The following is a 21,869-nucleotide window of genomic DNA, read 5'->3' as shown; positions in this document are numbered from 1 at the left end:
AGCAAAGACTCCTCTCTGTGATTTTCCTGGAATGGATGATTTGTGTCCTGTGAGCATCTCAACCTTAATAATAACCGACAGAATCTCCACCTTAATAATAACCAACAGAATCTCCACCTTAATAATAACCGACCAGAATCTCCACCTTAATAACCAACAGAATCTCCACCTTAATAACCGACAGAATCTCCACCTTAATAATAACCGACCAGAATGTCCACCTTAATAATAACCGACAGAATCTCCACCTTAATAACCGACCAGAATCTCCACCTTAATAACCGACCAGAATCTCCACCTTAATAATAACCGACTAGAATCTCCACCTTAATAACCGACAGAATCTCCACCTTAATAACCGACAGAATCTCCACCTTAATAATAACCGACAGAATCTCCACCTTAATAACCGACAGAATCTCCACCTTAATAACAACCGACAGAATCTCCACCTTAATAATAACCGACTGAACCTCCACCTTAATAACCGACAGAATCAACACCTTAATAACCGACAGAATCTCCACCTTAATAACCGACAGAATCTCCACCTTAATAACCGACAGAATCTCCACCTTAATAATAACCGACAGAATCTCCACCTTAATAACCGACAGAATCTCCACCTTAATAACAACTGACAGAATCTCCACCTTAATAATAACCGACTGAACCTCCACCTTAATAACCGACAGAATCTCCACCTTAATAACCGACAGAATCTCCACCTTAATAACCGACAGAATCTCCACCTTAATAATAACCGACAGAATCTCCACCTTAATAACCGACAGAATCTCCACCTTAATAATAACCGACAGAATCTCCACCTTAATAACCGACAGAATCTCCACTTTAATAACCGACCAGAATTTCCACCTTAATAATAACCGACTAGAATCTCCACCTTAATAACCGACAGAATCTCCACCTTAATAACCGACCAGAATCTCCACCTTAATAATAACCGACCAGAATCTCCACCTTAATAACAACCGACAAAATCTCCACCTTAATAACAACCGACAGAATCTCCACCTTAATAACCGACAGAATCTCCACCTTAATAATAACCGACAGAATCTCCACCTTAATAACCGACAGAATCTCCACCTTAATAACCGACAGAATCTCCACCTTAATAACCGACAGAATCTCCACCTTAATAACCGACAGAATCTCCACCTTAATAACCGACAGAATCTCCACCTTAATAATAACCGACAGAATCTCCACCTTAATAACCGACAGAATCTCCACCTTAATAACAACCGACAGAATCTCCACCTTAATAATAACCGACTGAACCTCCACCTTAATAACCGACAGAATCTCCACCTTAATAACCGACAGAATATCCACCTTAATAACCGACAGAATCTCCACCTTAATAACCGACAGAATCTCCACCTTAATAACCGACAGAATCTCCACCTTAATAACCGACAGAATCTCCACCTTAATAACAACCGACAGAATCTCCACCTTAATAACCGACAGAATCTCCACCTTAATAATAACCGACAGAATCTCCACCTTAATAACCGACAGAATCTCCACCTTAATAACCGACAGAATCTCCACCTTAATAACCGACAGAATCTCCACCTTAATAACCGACAGAATCTCCACCTTAATAATAACCGACAGAATCTCCACCTCAATAACCGACAGAATATCCACCTTAATAACCGACAGAATCTCCACCTTAATAACCGACAGAATCTCCACCTTAATAACCGACAGAATCTCCACCTTAATAATAACCGACAGAATCTCCACCTTAATAACCGACAGAATATCCACCTTAATAACCGACAGAATCTCCACCTTAATAACCGACAGAATCTCCACCTTAATAATCGACAGAATCTCCACCTTAATAACCGACAGAATCTCCACCTTAATAACCGACAGAATCTCCACCTTAATAACCGACAGAATCTCCACCTTAATAACCGACAGAATCTCCACCTTAATAACCGACAGAATCTCCACCTTAATAACCGACAGAATCTCCACCTTAATAACCGACAGAATCTCCACCTTAATAACCGACAGAATCTCCACCTTAATAACCGACAGAATCTCCACCTTAATAACCGACAGAATATCCACCTTAATAACCGACAGAATCTCCACCTTAATAACCGACAGAATCTCCACCTTAATAATCGACAGAATCTCCACCTTAATAACCGACAGAATCTCCACCTTAATAACCGACAGAATCTCCACCTTAATAACCGACAGAATCTCCACCTTAATAACCGACAGAATATCCACCTTAATAACCGACAGAATCTCCACCTTAATAACCGACAGAATCTCCACCTTAATAACCGACAGAATCTCCACCTTAATAATAACCGACAGAATCTCCACCTTAATAACCGACAGAATATCCACCTTAATAACCGACAGAATCTCCACCTTAATAACCGACAGAATCTCCATCTTAATAATAACCGGCAGAATCTCCACCTTAATAACCGACAGAATCTCCACCTTAATAACCGACAGAATCTCCACCTTAATAATAACCGACAGAATCTCCACCTTAATAACCGACAGAATCTCCACCTTAATAATAACCGACAGAATCTCCACCTTAATAACCGACCAGAATCTCCACCTTAATAACCGACCAGAATCTCCACCTTAATAATAACCGACTAGAATCTCCACCTTAATAACCGACAGAATCTCCACCTTAATAACCGACAGAATCTCCACCTTAATAATAACCGACAGAATCTCCACCTTAATAATAACCGACCAGAATCTCCACCTTAATAATAACCGACAGAATCTCCACCTTAATAACCGACAGAATCTCCACCTTAATAACCGACAGAATCTCCACCTTAATAACCGACAGAATCTCCACCTTAATAATAACCGACAGAATCTCCACCTTAATAACCGACAGAATCTCCACCTTAATAACCGACAGAATCTCCACCTTAATAATAACCGACAGAATCTCCACCTTAATAACCGACAGAATCTCCACCTTAATAACCGACAGAATCTCCACCTTAATAACCGACAGAATCTCCACCTTAATAATAACCGACAGAATCTCCACCTTAATAATCGACAGAATCTCCACCTTAATAACCGACAGAATCTCCACCTTAATAACCGACAGAATCTCCACCTTAATAATAACCGACAGAATCTCCACCTTAATAATAACCGACAGAATCTCCACCTTAATAATAACCGACAGAATCTCCACCTTAATAATAACCGACAGAATCTCCACCTTAATAATAACCGACAGAATCTCCACCTTAATAACCAACAGAATCTCCACCTTAATAACCGACAGAATCTCCACCTTAATAACCGACAGAATCTCCACCTTAATAATAACCGACAGAATCTCCACCTTAATAATAACCGACAGAATCTCCACCTTAATAACCGACAGAATCTCCACCTTAATAATAACCGACAGAATCTCCACCTTAATAACCGACAGAATCTCCACCTTAATAATAACCGACAGAATCTCCACCTTAATAACCGACAGAATCTCCACCTTAATAATAACCGACAGAATCTCCACCTTAATAACCGACAGAATCTCCACCTTAATAACCGACAGAATCTCCACCTTAATAATAACCGACAGAATCTCCACCTTAATAACCGACAGAATCTCCACCTTAATAACCGACAGAATCTCCACCTTAATAATAACCGACAGAATCTCCACCTTAATAATAACTGACAGAATCTCCACCTTAATAACCGACAGAATCTCCACCTTAATAACCGACAGAATCTCCACCTTAATAACCGACAGAATCTCCACCTTAATAACAACCGACAGAATCTCCACCTTAATAACCGACAGAATCTCCACCTTAATAACCGACAGAATCTCCACCTTAATAACCGACAGAATCTCCACCTTAATAATAACCGACAGAATCTCCACCTTAATAATAACCGACAGAATCTCCACCTTAATAACCGACAGAATCTCCACCTTAATAATAACCGACAGAATCTCCACCTTAATAATAACCGACAGAATCTCCACCTTAATAACCGACAGAATCTCCACCTTAATAACCGACAGAATCTCCACCTTAATAACCGACAGAATATCCACCTTAATAACCGACAGAATCTCCACCTTAATAACCGACAGAATCTCCACCTTTTTTGTAAAAATATTTTTATTCAATTTTAGCAAATTGTCAACAAACCCCATCCCTCACAGAAAAAAGAAAAGCAGAAAACACAGATCAGCATCGTACACTGATATCGCAAATTCCCCAATTACAACCCCCCCCCAGAAACAATAGTAAACACCTACCCGCCCCCCCCCCCCCCCCCCCCCCCCGCCCCCGGGCTCCTAACGCTCCGCTAGAAAGTCTAGGAACGGTTGCACAGACCCTCTCAAGTCAAAGTTTACCCTCTCCAATTTAATGAACCCTGCCATGTCGCTGATCCAGGCGTCCACGCTCGGGGGCCTCGCATCCTTCCACTGTAGCAGAATCCTCCGCCGGGCTACCATGGACGCAAAGGCCAGAATACCGGCCTCTTTCGCCTCCTGCACTCCCGGCTCGTCCGATACCCCAAATAGTGCTAACCCCCAACTCGGCTTAACCCAGGTGTTCACCACCTTGGACATAGTCCTCGCAATACCCCTCCAGAACCCATCCAGCGCCGGGCACGACCAGAACATATGGACGTGGTTTGCTGGGCTCTCCGAGCACCTCCCACATCTGTCCTCCACCCCAAAGAACCTGCTCAGCCTCGCCCCTGTCATGTGCGCTCTGTGAAGAACCTTAAATTGTATCAGGCTAAGCCTGGCGCAAGAGGAGGAAGAATTAACCCTACCCAGGGCGTCCGCCCACGTACCCTCGTCTATCTCCTCCCCAAGCTCCTCCTCCCATTTACCCGTTAGCTCCTCCACCGAGGTCTCCTCCTGCATCTCCTGGTAGATCGCCGAGACCCTGCCCTCTCCAACCCACACCCCCGAGAGCACCCTATCCTGGATCCTACGTGCTGGAAGCAGCGGGAACTCCCTCACCTGCCGTCTCACGAACACCCTCACCTGCATGTACCTGAAGGCAGTTCCGAGGGGAAGCCCAAATTTTTCCTCCAGCGCCCCAAGGCTCGCAAACGTCCCATCTATAAACAGGTCTCCCATCCTTCTAATTCCTGCCCTGTGCCAGCACAGGAACCCCCCATCCATTCTCCCCGGGACGAACCGATGGTTCTCCCGGATCGGGGACCAAACCGAAGCCTCTACCTTACCCCTGTGGCATCTCCACTGCCCCCAAATTTTCAAAGTCGTCGCCACCACCGGACCCGTGGTGTACCTAGTCGGCGGGAGCGGCAGTGGTGCTGTCACCAGCGCTCTCAGACTCGTGCCCACACAGGACGCCATCTCCAGCCTCTTCCACGCCGCCCCCTCCCCCTCCATTACCCACTTGCGTATCATCACCACATTGGCAGCCCAGTAATACCCACACAGATTAGGCAACGCTAACCCTCCTCTGTCCCTGCTCCGTTCCAGAAACACCCTTCTCATCCTCGGGGTCTTATTCGCCCACACAAATCCCATGATACTCCTGCTGACCCGCTTAAAAAAGGCCTTCGGGATCAGGATGGGAAAGCACTGGAACACAAAGAGGAACCTCGGAAGGACCGTCATTTTCACCGACTGTACCCTACCCGCCAACGACAGTGGCAGCATATCCCACCTTTTAAACTCCTCCTCCATCTGCTCCACCAACCACGTCAAATTGAGCTTGTGTCGGGCCCCCAACTCCTAGCCACTTGGATCCCCAGGTACCGAAAGCTCCTTTCCGCCCTCTTCAGCGGAAGCTCGTCTATCCCCCTTCCCTGGTCCCCTGGGTGCACCACAAAGAGCTCACTCTTCCCTACGTTGAGTTTATGCCCCGAAAAGTCTCCAAACTCCCTTAGGATCCGCATGACCTCCGCCATCCCCTCCACTGCGTCCGCCACATACAATAACAGGTCATCGGCATACAGCGACACCCGGTGTTCCTCTCCACCCGAACCAATCCCCTCCATTTCCTGGACTCCCTCAGTGCCATGGCCAACGGCTCAATTGCCAATGAGAACAAGGGGGATAGGGGACTCCCTGCCTTGTCCCCGGTACAGCCAAAGGTATTCCGACCTCCGCCGGTTCGTAGCCACACTCGCCATCGGGGCTTCATAAAGTAGCCTAACCCAACTGATGAACCCCTCCCCAAACCCAAACCTCCTCAGCACTTCCCAAAGATACTCCCACTCCACCCTATCGAAGGCCTTCTCCGCGTCCATAGCTGCCACCTCCGCTTCCCCCTCCACCGAGGGCATCATAATTACGTTGAGGAGCCTCCGCACATGGGTGTTCAACTGCCTACCCTTCATAAATCCCGTCTGGTCCTCGTGAATCACCCCCGGGACACAGTCCTCAATTCTCGTAGCCAGCACCTTCACCAACAACTTTGCGTCGACATTAAGGAGCGAGATCGGCCTGTACGACCCACACGGTAATGGCTCCTTGTCCCACTTCAGGATCAGCGAGATCAGCGCCTTGGACATTGTCGGGGGCGGGCCCCCCCCCTCCCTCCCTCCCCTCATTGAAAGTCCTCACGTGTAGTGGGCCCAACAGGTTCATGCACATCCGGTAGAATTCCACCGATAACCCATCTGGCCCCGGGGCCTTCCCTGCCTGCATGCTCCCCAACCCCTTAACCAGCTCCTCCAGCCCAATCGGTGCCCCGAGCCCAACCACCTGCTCCTCCTCCACCCTCGGGAACCTCAGACAATCCAAAAATCGGCGCATCACCCCCTCCCCGTCGGGGGCTCAGACCTATACAGCTCCTCATAAAAGTCTCTAAATACCCCATTGATTCCCACTGCACTCCGCACCGTGTTCCCTCCCTTCCGACACCGCCCTTCCCCCCGGCCCCGCCCCCTTCCTTCCCTTGCGCGGGAAAAAGCCCGCGCTTTCCACCAAGTCGGCCCCGCCCTCTCTGGCACAGCTCCCTTTTGCGGCCTTATCTCAGCTCCCCCACCTGGGGCCTCCCCCCCCCCCCCCCCAAGCAGGGCCCCGTCCTTCCAACCACCGACACCCACACTCACACAACCCCCACTTCGAACCATTTACCCAACCCCACCCAGCACCAAAGAAAACAGAACAGAACATCCCCCAATAACCACAATAACCCCCCCCCTCGACACCCCCTCCCAACAAACCCTCAGTCCGTGTCCAACTTTTCGGCCTGGATAAAGGTCCACGCCTCCTCCGGCGTCTCAAAGTAATGAGGTTGGTCCTTAAACGTGACCCACAATCGCGCCGGCTGCAGCATCCCGAATTTCACCCCCTTCCGATGCAGAACTGCCTTAGCCCGGTTGTAACCGGCCCTCTTCTTGGCCACCTCCGCGCTCCAGTCCTGATATATACAGACCTCTGCATTTTCCCACCTGCTGCCGGTCCTTTTTAGCCCATCTCAGGACACTCCCTGTCCACAAAGCAGTGGAACCTCACCATTACCGCCCGCGGCGGCTCGTTGGCCTTGGGCATCCTCGCCAGGACTTGGTGAGCCCCATCCAGCTCCAGGGGCCTCGGGAAAGCTCCCGCGCCCATCAGCGTGTTCAGCATCGTGAACACGTATGCTCCAGCATCCGACCCCTCCACTCCCTCCGGGAGACCCAGAATACGAAGGTTCTTCCTCCTCGACCGATTCTCCATGTCTTCAAACTTTTCTTGCCACGTCTTGTGCAGCACCTCGTGCACCTCCACCGTCACCGCCAGGCCTAAGGTCTCGTCCTCGTTCTCCGAGGCCTTTTGCCGCACCTCCCGAATCGCCGCCCCTTGGGCCTACTGGGTCTCGACCAGCTTGTCGATCGATACCTTCATCGGCTCCAGCAGCTCTGCCTTCAGGTCCGCAAAACAGCGCTTGAGGAACTCCTGCTGCTCTTGCGACCATTGCGCCCACGCTGCCTGGTCTCCACCCGCCGCCATCTTGGTTCTCCTCCCTCGCACTTTTCTCTGCACCAAAATCACTTTTTTCACCGCTCCACTCCTGGTCCAATCCAGACAGTGCCGTGGGAACCGTACTGTCGCCTTCCCACACTGGGAACCAGCGAACAAATTCCGCTGGGGCCCCTAAAAAGAGCCTAAAAGTCAGTTTCTGACGGGAGCTGCCGAACGTGCGACTGAGCTCTGTGGTATTATCAGGTACTGCAGCACCCGAGAGGCCATTGGTTAAACCTAGGAGTTTACCATTGGCTGTTTGGAATGTAGCTCCGCCCTGACAGGCGGGGTATAAGAACCGGTGCCGTCCCAGCAGCCCTCATTCTGTACCGAAGCTGCTGGGGAACATAGATTATCATAGAATTTACAGTGCAGGAGGCCATTCGGCCCATCGAGTCTGTACCGGCTCTTGGAAAGAGCACCCTACCCAAGGTCAACACCTCCACCCTGTCCCCATAACCCAGTAACCCCACCCAACAATAAGGGCAATTTTGGACACTAAGGGCAATTTTGGACACTAAGGGCAATTTATCACGGCCAATCCACCTAACCTGCACATCTTTGGACTGTGGGAGGAAACCGGAGTACCCGGAGGAAACCCACGCACACACGGGGAGGACGTGCAGACTCCCCACAGACAGTGACCCAAGCTGGAATCGAACCTGGGACCCTGGAGCTGTGAAGCAATTGTGCTAACCACTGTGCTACCGTGCTGCCCCACAGTTCTAGTCGATTAAAGCCTTCAGTTATGTTACTACCTCGTCTTTAATAGTAATTCATCGTGCATCAAGCTCAGCATAGCCGCAACCAGTAGCCCAGAATCTCCACCTTAATAATGACCGTCCTGAATATCCACCTTTTAAAAAAATATATATTTATTAAAGTTTTTTGACACAATTTTTCTCCCTTACAAACAATAACCCCCCCCCCCCCCCCCGTAACTAATAAAAAGAGGAATCGCGCAGAGCAAGATATATACATGGCAAAATGATATATTTACACAGCTTTGTACACTGGCCCTCACCCGTACGTGCCAGTTTCCCAAACCCTTCATGTTATCTCTTGCTCATCCACCCTCCCAGGCAGTCCCCCCTTCACCACCCCCTCCTCCCTCTCCCCCCCCCTCCCAGGATGTCCCCTCTTCCCCCCGCCCCCCCCCAAGGTTGCTGCTGCTGCTGACCGACCTTCCTCTAACGCTCCGCGAGATAGTCTAGGAACGGTTGCCACCGCCTGTGGAACCCCTGCGCAGACCCTCTCAAGGCAAACTTAATCCTCTCCAACTTTATGAACCCAGCCATATCGTTTATCCAGGCCTCCAGGCTGGGGGGCATCGCCTCCTTCCACGTTAGCAAGATCCTTCGCCGGGCTACTAGGGACGCAAAGGCCAGAATGCCGGCCTCTTTCGCCTCCTGCACTCCCGGCTCGTCCATAGAACATAGAACATAGAACGATACAGCGCAGAACAGGCCCTTCGGCCCACGATGTTGCACCGAAACAAAAGCCATCTAACCTACACTATGCCATTATCATCCATATGGTTATCCAATAAAGTTTTAAATGCCCTCAATGTTGGCGAGTTCACTACTGTAGCAGGTAGGGCATTCCACGGCCTCACTACTCTTTGCGTAAAGAACCTACCTCTGATCTCTGTCCTATATCTATTACCCCTCAGTTTAAAGTTATGTCCCCTCGTGCCAGCCATTTCCATCCGCGGGAGAAGGCTCTCACTGTCCACCCTATCCAACCCCCTGATCATTTTGTATGCCTCTATGTCATAGGCTAGGTCATAGAAGACAGAGAGTAGCAATGGAAGGATGCTTTTCTAATTGGAGGGCTGTGACCAGTGGTGTTCCGCAGGGATCAGTGCTGGGATCTTTGCTGTTCGTAGTATATATAAATGATTTGGGAAAATGTAACTGATCTGATTAGTAAGTTTGTGGACGACACAAAGGTTGGTGGAATTGCGGATAGCGATGAGGACTGTCGGAGGATACAGCAGGATTTAGATTGTTTGGAGACTTGGGCGGAGAGATGGCAGATGGGGTTTAATCCGGACAAATGTGAGGTAATGCATTTTGGAAGGTCTAATGCAGGTAGGGAATATACAGTGAATGGTAGAACCCTCAAGAGTATTGAAAGTCAGAGAGATCTAGGAGTACAGGTCCACAGGTCACTGAAAGGGGCAACACAGGTGGAGAAGGTCGTCAAGAAGGCATACGGCATGCTTGCCTTCATTGGCCGGGGCATTGAGTATAAGAATTGGCAAGTCATGTTGCAGCTGTATAGAACCTTAGTTAGGCCACACTTGGAGTATAGTGTTCAATTCTGGTCGCCACACTACCAGAAGGATGTGGAGGCTTTAGAGAGGGTGCAGAAGAGATTTACCAGAATGTTGCCTGGTATGGAGGCGTATGAAAAATATTACGGTGGACAAGTCCCCAGGGCTTGATGGGATCTACCCCAGAATACTGAGATAGTCGAGGAGGGAAATTGCTGCGGCCTTGAGAGAAATATTTGGATCCTCACTGGCTACAGTGGTAGGGAATTACTGGAGAGAATTCTTCGAGACAGGATTTACTCCTATTTGGAAACAAGAGGACGTATTAGCGCGAGGCAGCATGGTTTTGTGAAGGGGAGCTCGTGTCTCAGCTTTGACAAATCACCGGAACCGGTCCACAGCAGACGCTATCTCCCTGACTCTGCAATTAACACTCGAACACCTCGACAACAAGGACACCTCTATAAGACTGCTGTTCATAGGCTACAGCTCCGCCTTCTACACCATTATCCCAACAAGACCAATAACCAAACTCCGCAATCTTGGACTTGACCCCTCCCCGTGCAGCTGGATCCTCGACTTCCTCACCAACAGACCGCAATCTGTCAGGATCGGCAACAGCACCTCCTCCACAATTGTCCTCAACACCCCGCAAGGATGTGTGCTCAGTCCTCTACTGTACTCCCTGTACACACACGGCTGTGCGGCAAGATTTAACTCCAGCTCAATCTATGAGTTTGCGGATGATTCGACTATGTTGGGCCGTATTTCAAACAACGACGAATCAGACTACAGGAGGGAGATAAATCACTTGGTTGCATGATGGACCGAAAATAACCTCTCTCTAAATGCTGGAAAGACCAAGGAACTGATCATCGACTTCAGGAAGCGCAGCACGACACACACTCCCATCTACATTAATAGCTCCGAAGTGGAGATGGTCGATAGCTTTACGTTCCTGGGGGTCACCATCACCAACAGTCTGTCCTGGTCCACTCACGTTGATGTGTCATGTGAGAGTACCTTTGAGAAATGGGTGTTTATTACTGCAGTGATGTCAGAGAGTGGGTGGAGCTGGGCTGTCTGTCAGCTTTTTACTTTCGCTTTAGGCTGTTTGCTGCAGGGTGTTTTATAGTTTTGTTTTCAGAGCTGGATAGCTGCAGTCACAGCCAGAAGGTGTATTAGTCTCTCTCTGTGATCTAAATAATGTAAATCGATCCTTTGGCGATTTAAAACTAATAACTGCTCTCAGTAGTGACTTTAACCTGATGTGCTTCTGTTTAAAGGTTTTTGTTTAAGTCTTATGGATGATAAAAGGACAGCTTAAGGATTACTTAGTGTTGTATTCTTTGGGGGTTGTATTTGAATTGATGGTTGCTAAGATGTTCACTGTATGTTTTAAAAAGGTTAACTTGGGGTTCTCTAACATTGATACAACAGTCAAGAAACCCAACAATGTCTCTACTTCCTACGGAAGCTAAAGAAATTCAGCATAAGACCATACGACATAGGAACAGAATTAGGCCACTCGGCCCATCGAGTCTGCTCCGCCATTCAATCACGGCTGATATTTTTCTCATCCCCATCCTCCTGCCTTCGCCCCATAACCCCTGATCCCCTTATTAATCAAGAATGTCTGCATCGACTCTCACAAACATCTATTGATGTGCCATAGGGGCTGGTTTAGCACAGTGGACTAAACAGCTGGCTTGCAATGCAGAACAAGGCCAGCAGCGCGGGTTCAATTCCCGTACCGGCCTCCCCGAACAGGCGCTGGAACGTGGCGACTAGGGGCGTTTCACAGTAACTTAATTGAAGCCTACTTGTGACATTAAGCGATTATTATATTATTATAGAGAGCATCCTATCCGGCTGCATCACCGCCGGTATGGCAACTGCTCGGTCCAAGATCGCAAGAAATTGGAGACTGTGGTGAACTCAGCCCAACGCATCACACAAGCTCCCCACCCCCACATTGATTCTGTCTACACCTCCCACTGCCTCAGGAAGGCAGACAGCATTATCAGAGACCCCTCCCACCCAGGCATTGCCTTCTTCCAGACCCTTCCATCAGGCAGAAGGTACAGAAGTCTGAAGACCCGCACATCCAGACATAGGAACAACTTCTTCCCCACAGCTACAAGACTCCTCAACGACTCCCCCTCGGACTGATCTGTTCCCTGTAAGAACACTATTCACGAGGCCCGATGCTGCTCTTGCTCATGTATTTGCTTTGTTTGTCCCCTTGTTCCGCACAGTAACCAATCACGTTTGTCGATGTTCTCTGTGGATTATTCCTGCGTTTACTGTGCTCTCCATGGTCAAGGGGCCCATTCTCCCTGTGGTCACAGCTGCCACATTTTGTTGATTTGATGGAGCCAAAAAGTCTGTTCAATTCCACTGGGTAACAAGTTTAACAAACCCACCATTAACTAGCACTAACCCATTAACTACCACAAACCCATTAACTAGCTGATTAATAAACCAGCCTCAGAGCCAGTCAGTCAGTGGGGGCGGCTGGTTTCTATTGGCTGCTGAATGACCATGTTGACCTCTGACCTGTTCGAACATGAAGGCGAATTCCACTCCGCTCTTCACCACCTTCTCCACGTCCAGGAAGCAATACAGTTTGAAGTAAAGTCCGCAGCGTCTGTCCGCACTCTCCTCACTCAGCACCATCCTACAGAGCACAGCACCCATTAAACAGTGAACCCCCATCCTCACCCACCCCCTCACACCCACCCACACCCACACCCCCACACACCCCCCCTCACCCCCAACCCCTACCCACCCTCACCCCTCACCCCCAACCCCCCCCACACCCCTCACCCATTCCCCCCTCGCCGAGATCATCAGCCCTCATAGAATTTCATAGAAGTTACAGTGCAGCAGGAGGCCATTCGGCCCATCGAGTCTGCACCGGCTCTTGGAAAGAGCACCCGACCCAAGGTCAACACTTCCACCCTATCCCCGTAACCCAATAACCCCTCCTAACCTTTTTGGACACTAAGGGCAATTTTGGACACTAAGGGCAATTTATCGCGGCCAATCCACCTAACCTGCACATCTTTGGACTGTGGGAGGAAACCGGAGCACCCGGAGGAAACCCACGCACACACGGGGAGGATGTGCAGACTCCACACAGACAGTGACCCAGTGGGGAATCGAACCTGGGACCCTGGAGCTGTGAAGCAACTGTGCTAACCACTGTGCTACCATGCTGTTTGCCACCATTCCCTCCCCTTTCCCACCTAATTCAAACGCCACTGGTTGCACAGAAGCCCCAGTCTCTCTCTCTCCCCGTCTCTCTCTCCACCCCTTCTCTCTCTCTCTCTCTCTCTCTCTGTCTCGTCCCTCTCTCTCCCCCGTCACTCTCTCTCCCCCGTCCCCCTCTCTCCTCTGTCTCTCTCCTCTGTCCATCTCTCTGTCTCTCTCTCCGTCTCTCTCTCTCCTCCATCATTCTCTCTCCCCCCATCTCTCTCCCCGTCTCTCTCTCTCCCCCCGTCTCTCTCTCCCCCCATCTCTCTCCTCCATCACTCTCTCTCCCCCCATCTCTCTCCCTGTCTCTCTTTCTCCCCCCATCTCTCTCCCCTGTCTCTATCTCTCCCCCCGTCTCTCCCACGTCACTCTCTCTCTCCCCCATCTCTCCCTCTCTCCCCCGTCTCTCTCTCTCCCCCGTCTCTCTCTCTCTCCCCCCGTCTCTCTCTCTCCCCCCATCTCTCTCCTCCGTCTCTCTCTCCTCCGTCTCTCTCTCCTCCGTCTCTCTCTTCCGTCTCTCTCTCTCTCCCCCGTCACTCTCTCTTCCCCCGTCTCTGTCTCTCTCTCCTCCATCTCTCTCTCCCTCCTCCATCTCTCTCTCTCTCCCCCGTCACTCTCTCTCCCCCCCGTCTCTCTCTCTCCTCGTCTCTCTCTCTCTCCCCCGTCACTCTCTCTTCCCCCGTCTCTGTCTCTCTCTCCTCCATCTCTCTCTCCCTCCTCCATCTCTCTCTCTCTCCCCGTCTCTCTCTCTCCTGCCCCTCTCTCTCCCCCCCCATCTCTCTCTCTCCCCCATCTCTCCCTCTCTCCCCCGTCTCTCTCTCTCCCCCGTCTCTCTCTCTCTCCCCCCGTCTCTCCCCCCGTCTCTCTCTCTCCCCCCGTCTCTCTCCTCCGTCTCTCTCTCCTCCGTCTCTCTCTCCTCCGTCTCTCTCTTCCGTCTCTCTCTCCCCCGTCACTCTCTCTTCCCCCGTCTCTGTCTCTCTCTCCTCCATCTCTCTCTCCCTCCTCCATCTCTCTCTCTCTCCCCCGTCACTCTCTCTTCCCCCGTCTCTGTCTCTCTCTCCTCCATCTCTCTCTCCCTCCTCCATCTCTCTCTCTCTCCCCGTCTTTCTCTCTCCTGCCCCTCTCTCTCCCCCCCGTCTCTCTCTCTCCTCGTCTCTCTCTCTCTCCCCCGTCACTCTCTCTTCCCCCGTCTCTGTCTCTCTCTCCTCCATCTCTCTCTCCCTCCTCCATCTCTCTCTCTCTCCCCGTCTCTCTCTCTCCTGCCCCTCTCTCTCCCCCCCGTCTCTCTCTCTCCTCGTCTCTCTCTCTCTCCTCCGTCTCTCTCTCTCCTCCGTCTCTCCCTCTCTCCCCCTCTCTCTCTTTCTCCCCCGTCTCTCTCTCTCCCGTCTCTCTCTCTCCTCCGTCTCTCTCTCCCTCCTCCGTCTCTCTCTCTCTCTCCCCCTCTCTCTCTCTCCCCCCGTCTCTCTCTCTCCCCGTCTCTCTCTCTCCTCCGTCTCTCTCTCTCCTCCGTCTCTCTCTCCCCGTCACTCTCTCTTCCCCCGTCACTCTCTCTCTCTCTCCCCCGTCACTCTCTCTTCCCCCGTCACTCTCTCTCTCCCCCATCTCTCCCTCTCTCCCCCGTCTCTCTCTCTCCCCCATCTCTCTCTCTCCCCCGTCTCTCTCTCTCTCCTCCGTCTCTCTCTCCCCCCCATCTCTCTCTCTCTCCCCCGTCTCTCTCTCTCCCCCATCTCTCTCCCCCGTCTCTCTCTCTCCCCGTCTCTCTCTCTCTCCGTCTCTCCCCCCGTCACTCTCTCTCTCTCTCTCCCCTGTCTCTCTCTCTCCCCGTCTCTCTCTCTCTCTCCTCCGTCTCTCTCTCTCCCCCCCGTCACTCTCTCTTCCCCCGTCACTCTCTCTCTCCCCCATCTCTCTCTCCCTCCCCCGTCTCTCTCTCTCCCCGTCTCTCTCTCTCCCCCGTCTCTCTCTCTCCCCGTCTCTCTCTCTCTCCGTCTCTCCCCCCGTCACTCTCTCTCTCTCTCTCTCCCCGTCTCTCTCTCTCCCCCGTCTCTCTCTCTCCCCCGTCTCTCTCTCTCCCCCGTCTCTCTCTCTCCTCCGTCTCTCTCTCCATCCTCCGTCTCTCTCTCTCTCCCCGTCTCTCTCTCCCCCTCTCTCTCTCTCCCCCGTCTCTCTCTCCCGTCTCTCTCTCTCCCTGTCTCTCTCTCTCTCTCCCTCTCTCTCTCCCCTGTCTCTCTCTCTCCCCGTCTCTCTCTCTCTCCGTCTCTCCCCCCGTCTCTCTCTCTCTCTCTCTCCCCCTCTCTCTCTCTCCCCCGTATCTCTCTCTCCTCCGTCTCTCTCTCTCTCTCTCTCCGTCTCTCACCCCCGTCTCTCTCCCCCTCTCTCTCTCCCCTGTCTCTCTCTCTCTCTCTCTCTCCCCCGTCTCTCTCACCGAGCCGGTGTTGGTAGATTTCTCTCCGGTTCCTCACGGTCTCTGTGAAATTTGCTCACCTCTCAAATTTGGCCAGAATATCAGCGACAATGACCCGGCTCTCGATGGCTCTGTCCCCCCAGTCACTGTGCTCGAACAGAGCAAACAGATTCCGACTATCCTCCATCGCCAGGCCCCGGATCAACTTCTCCACAACCTGCTCATCGAGACAAAGAGGCAAAGAAGCAACTCTTAGAAATATCCATCAATCTGCCCCGAGAGGGGGTATCAGAGAGTAACCCTCGCCCGCGAGGGGGTATCAGAGAGTAACTCTCGCCCGGGAGGGTGTATCAGAGAGTAACTCTCGCCCGGGAGGGGGTATCAGAGAGTAACTCTCGACCGGGAGGGGGTATCAGAGAGTAACCCTCACCTGGGAGGGTGTATCAGAGAGTAACCCTCGCCCGGGAGGGTGTATCAGAGAGTAACTCTCGCCCGGGAGGGGGTATCAGAGAGTAACCCTCGCCCGAGAGGGGGTATCAGAGAGTAACTCTCGCCCGGGAGGGTGTATCAGAGAGTAACTCTCGCCCGAGAGGGGGTATCAGAGAGTAACTCTCGCCCGAGAGGGGGTATCAGAGAGTAACCCTCGCCCGGGAGGGGGTATCAGAGAGTAACTCTCGCCCGGGAGGGTGTATCAGAGAGTAACTCTCGCCCGAGAGGGGGTATCAGAGAGTAACTCTCGCCCGAGAGGGGGTATCAGAGAGTAACTCTCGCCCGGGAGGGTGTATCAGAGAGTAACTCTCGCCCGAGAGGGGGTATCAGAGAGTAACTCTCGCCCGAGAGGGGGTATCAGAGAGTAACCCTCGCCCGGGAGGGGGTATCAGAGAGTAACTCTCGCCCGGGAGGGTGTATCAGAGAGTAACTCTCGCCCGAGAGGGGGTATCAGAGAGTAACTCTCGCCCGAGAGGGGGTATCAGAGAGTAACCGTGGTTTCCGAGATTAGACCGAGTGATTGGGATCAGTGTAAAGTGAACGAGCTTCATCGTTATTGAGCAGAATTCTCTGGAGTTGGGTGATGATGATGAACTGACAGACTGAACCGTGACACTGGTCATTGCTTCCTGTTTTTGGGAGTGTGTTGGTGGTTACTCACCTCTCCTGCTGTCGTGTGCGAGTTAATGGTGATTTTACACGATCCTCCCCCATGACAGTACACAGTGGTCACCATCTCCTGTTGGCTGATCAAGGCCTGGATCTCCTCCTGGGACGGCACAAATTCTCTTCCTTTGGTTTTCTTAAGGGATTCCAGAATGAAGTGGGTGTATTTCTCTAACTCTGTTCCAGGAAACTGTTCTTTAATCCTGTGGGAAAACACAGCAGAACCTGATCAGTAATGGGTGCACGAGGAAACGGAACAGTGCCAGAGTGAGACCGAGTGAGCAGAGAATTAGTCACATATGGTACAGTCAGCTCAGTCCTTTTCATGGTTAACTCTCGATTTAGAATTAATATCTGACAGAGTAAGAAGCTAGTTTGTTAAGTGGAGAACTGCCTGAAGTTGCAGTAATCTGTCAATCACATGAAAACAGTTGGTTGAAGAGGTATTAATCAGGAAGGGAATCCACATAGTGACTCATCAGTGGGCCTATAAGAAAGACTGGCTTTTCAAACTGCCATGATCAGCAAGCAGCACGCGAGAGAATGCTTGATGGAGATACTGAGAGTAGCAAATTAGGCTCACGTGGGAATTCAGTGCACAAGGAAAAGAGGTGTGGCATACGTAAGGATCACTCTAAATTAAGTCAGCGAGTAATGAAAAATAGCAATTGCAAGAAGTGACGATTGGGAGTGGTGTGCAGGTCCCTCACAGTAACTGCAATGCAGAGTATACAAGAAGAAATGTTGGATGCTTCTGATGAAGGGACAACAATATTCATCGCCGATTTTAATTTATATATAAACTAGAAAAAGCAGATTGGCAATAATAGCCTTGATAAGGAGTTTATGGAATGTTTTTGAGAGAATATCGGGGTGGTTCCGGAATGCTTCCGAACCAGCCAGAGAGCAGGTTACATTGGACTTGGAGGGCAGCATGGTGGCGCAGTGGTTCGCACTGCTGCCTCACAGCGCTGAGGTCACTGTCCGTGTGGTGTTTGCACATTCTCTCCGTGTCTGCGTGGGTTTCACTGACAAAGATGTGCAGGCGAGGTGGATTGGCCACGCTAAATTGCCCCTTAATTGGAAAAAAAAATAATTGGGTACTCTAAATTTTTTTTTATTTTATAAAACAAAAAGCATATGTTAGACTTGTTATTGTGTAATGTCACAGGATTAATTAATGATCGAATCAGAGAAGAGTGGGTCTAAGACTAGAATTTTAAACTTAAATAAGGGCAACTTTGTGGGTATAAAAGCTCAGCCAACTGGGTACCAGACTGGAGGAGAGAGCAATACAGACATTTAAGGGATACTCAGAATAAATATTTTCTTTCTGTAAAGAAGGACCCAGCATCCACGGTTGACTAAGAACGCCGAGGAAAGCAGCTGCACAAGGTGAATATGAGCAACAACAGAGAATGACTAAAAGGTTAATCAGGAGAAAGAAATTGGAGTATGGGGAAGTTAGCTGGGAATGTAAAAGCAGAGAGCAAGAATTTCTACAGCTAATTAAAAATGAAGAGAGTAATATTTGGTCCACTAGAGTGAGAATGGGGAGTGTCATGTGAGAGTACTTTTAAGACATGGATGTTTAAGCAACGTACCTTTAAGAAAACAGTGATGTCAGAGAGTGGGTGGGGCTGAGGTCAGGTCAGCATTTTGCAGTTTAGTTTTGCAGTTTGAAAAGAGCTTGGCAGTGTCTGTGTTTTGCAGTGAGCTGGATCTCTGCCATGAAAGACTATCTCTGGATCATTTGGGTAATTTAAACTCATAATAGTGAAGCCTTTAACCTGATGTGATTTTGTTTAAAGGTGTTAAGTCTCTTGGAAGTTTGAAGGAACATTTTAAGGAATTATTTACTGTTGCAATATTTTCTGAGTTACCTTTGAAGCAAGGGGTGTTAAAAGATCGAATGTTTATTTAAGATGTTAAGTTGAGTTCATGGAATAAACATTGTTTTGTGTTTAAAAACCCACATGTCCATAATTGTAATCCCACGCCTAGGGAACAAGCCGTGTGCTAGGAAAAGCAACAAATCCATTAAAGGGGGAGGTTGGTTGAACTCCATGATACATTTTGGGGTTGTGAAAATGCTTCCCCCATAACAGGAGTTAATAGAGGACAATAAGGAAATGGCAATGAAATGAACAAAATATTTTGCTTCTGTCTTCACTGTAAAGGAGACAGAAACATTGCAGTAATATCTGTAAACCAAGAGGTGGAAAGGAGAGGGGAACTTGGTGAAATTGCAATCTCTGGGGAAGCGGTCCTGAGCAAATTGATGGAGCTGCGGCCTGACAGGCCCCAGGGTCCTGATGGACTTCATCCCAGAGTCTTCAAAGAGGCGGCCAATCAGCTTGTAGAAGTGTTGGTGTTAATGTTCCAAAATTCACCCCATTCCAAAAACGCTCCATCCGACTGGAAAGTAGCAAATATAACCCCTCTATTCAAGAAGGGAGGGAGGCAGAAAACAGGGAACTCTGTCCCAGGGAGCGAGACACCCGTCATGGGGAAGGTGTTTGAATCGATCATTAAGGAGGTTCATATTCCAGTTAATCCCAGTTATACATGGACTACAGTCATACAGGGCATCGGAATATTGTGTGCAGATTGGGTGATTGATTGAAGTTTATAAGATTCTGGACAATTAAGAGTCAGCAAGATTGTGTGAAAGGGAAGCCATGAATAGGGGCAGCACGGTAGCTCGATGGTTAGCACTGCTGCCCCACGGCCCCAGGTTCAATTCTAGCCTTGGATGACTGTCTGTGTGGTATCTGCACGTTCTCCCCGTGTCTGTGTGGGTTTCCTCCGGGTGCTCCGGTTTCCTCCCACAGTCCAAAGATACATACATAGATACAGAGAAGATAGGAGCCGGAGGAGGCCTTTTGGTCCTTCAAGCCTGCTCCGCCATTCATCACCATCATGGCTGATCATCCAACTCAATAGCCTAATCCTGCTTTCTCCCCATAGCCTTTGATCCCATTCTCCCCAAGTGCGATATCCAGCCGCCTCTTGAATATATTCAGAGTTTTAGCATCAACTACTTCCTGTGGGAATGAATTCCACAGGCTCACCGCTCTTTGTGTGAAGAAATGTCTCCTTATCTCTGTCCGAAATGTTTACCTGAATCCTCAGACTGTGACCCCTGGTTCTGGACACACCCATCATTGGTAACATCTTCCCTGCATCGACCCTGTCCAGTCCTGTCAGAATTTTATAGTCTCTATGAGATCCCCCCTCATTCTTCTGAACTCCAGCGAGAACAATCACAACCTCGTCAATCTCCCCTCATATGACAGTCCCGCCATCCCTGGAATCAGTCTGGTAAACCTTCGCTGCTCTCCCTCGAGAGCAAGAACATCCTTCCTCAGAGAAGGAGACCAAAACTGCCCACAATACTCCAGGTGTGGCCTCACCAAGGCCCTGTATAATTGCAGCAACACATCCCTGCTTCTATACTCGAAACCTCTCGCAATGAAGGCCAACATACCATTAGCCTTCTTTACCGCCTGCTGCACCTGCATGCTTACCTTCAGCGACTGGGGCACAAGGACACCCAGGTCCCGCTTCGGCTATGCGGAGCTAAGTCGCACATTCGGCGGCTCCCGCAAAAACTGACTTTGGGGCTCTTTTCAGGGCCCCCAAGGGCACTTTTTCGACGTTTCCCGGTGTGGGAAGGAGTCTACAACAGCTCCCCGTCAGTATATGGCTTCAACTAGGAGCGGGGCGACAAAAAAGGTGGTGGTGGACCAGAAGAAGGTGCGAGGGAAGAAGAACAAAATGGCGGCGGGCGGGGACCAGGTAGCGTGGATGCAGTGGGCGGAGGAGCAACAGGAGGGTATCCAGCGCTGCCTCAGAGAGATTAAAATGGACCTGCTAGAGCCGATGAAGGCTTCTATTGATAAGCTGCTGGAGACACAGACGGCCAAGAGGTGGTGATCCGAGAGGCTCAACAAAAGATCTCTGACAATGAGAACGAGATCCTAGTCCTGGCGGTAAAGGTGGAGGCGCACGAGGCGCTCCACAAGAAATGGCAGGAGCGGTTCGAGGAGACGGAGAATCGGTCGAGGTGGAAGAATCTGCGGATCCTGGGCCTCCCGGAGGGGCTGGAGGGGCCGGACGTGGGGGCCTATGTGGTCACCATGTTGAACTCACTGATGGGAGCGGGGTCCTTCCAGGGGTCCCTGGAGCTGGAAGGGGCCCGTGGAGTGCTGGCGAGGAGGCCCAAGGCTAACGAGCCTCCGCGGGCGGTGCTGGTGCGGTTTCATCGGTTCGCTGATCGGGAGTGTGTGCTCAGGTGGGCCAAGAAGGAGAGGAGCAGCAGGTGGGAGAACGCGGAGGTTCGGATATATCAGGACTGGAGTGCGGAGGTGGCGAAGAGGAGGGCCGGGTACAATCGAGCTAAGGCGGTGCTGCACAGGAGGGGGGTGAAGTTTGGCATGTTGCAGCCGGCGCGACTGTGGGTCACCTACAAGGACCGGCACCATTATTTTGAGTCTCCGGAGGAGGCGTGGGCCTTTGTTCAGGACGAGAAGTTGGACACAGATTGAGGGTCGGGATGGGCGATTGGGGACAAAAAAACATTTTTTGAGGGAGGGCCTTTGCTTTGCTCCGGGTTTCTTTTTCTCTGTTTTTCTCTCTCGGGTCGGTGAGGGTGGTTGGGGCGGGTTGGGCACTGTTTTGGTTGGGTTGGTCGGGGGGGCCTCTTGGAGGGGGGTAGGTAAATGGAACAGGGGGGTGGACGGCGGGGAGATGGG

The 21,869-nt window shown here is 50.6% G+C and overlaps 1 protein-coding gene across 1 annotated transcript in view; it reads right to left on the bottom strand.

The window, feature by feature from the left end:
• LOC140385657 (unconventional myosin-X-like) overlaps window positions 1–21,869 on the bottom strand; it is a 91,051-nt gene that overhangs the window by 21,035 nt on the left and 48,147 nt on the right. Inside the window, exons 4-6 of the mRNA XM_072468039.1 lie at window positions 17,108–17,315; window positions 16,038–16,174; window positions 12,858–12,978 (exon numbers count right to left, since the gene is read on the bottom strand). Of these exons, the coding sequence (XP_072324140.1) occupies window positions 12,858–12,978; window positions 16,038–16,174; window positions 17,108–17,315 (466 nt within the window). The remainder of the gene's footprint in view (window positions 1–12,857; window positions 12,979–16,037; window positions 16,175–17,107; window positions 17,316–21,869) is intronic.

The sequence above is a fragment of the Scyliorhinus torazame genome, chromosome 2 (genome assembly GCF_047496885.1).
Source record: "Scyliorhinus torazame isolate Kashiwa2021f chromosome 2, sScyTor2.1, whole genome shotgun sequence".
Lineage (NCBI taxonomy): Eukaryota > Metazoa > Chordata > Chondrichthyes > Carcharhiniformes > Scyliorhinidae > Scyliorhinus > Scyliorhinus torazame.
Note: the sequence above shows the minus strand (reverse complement) of the source record. Positions and strands in the feature narration are given on the sequence as shown.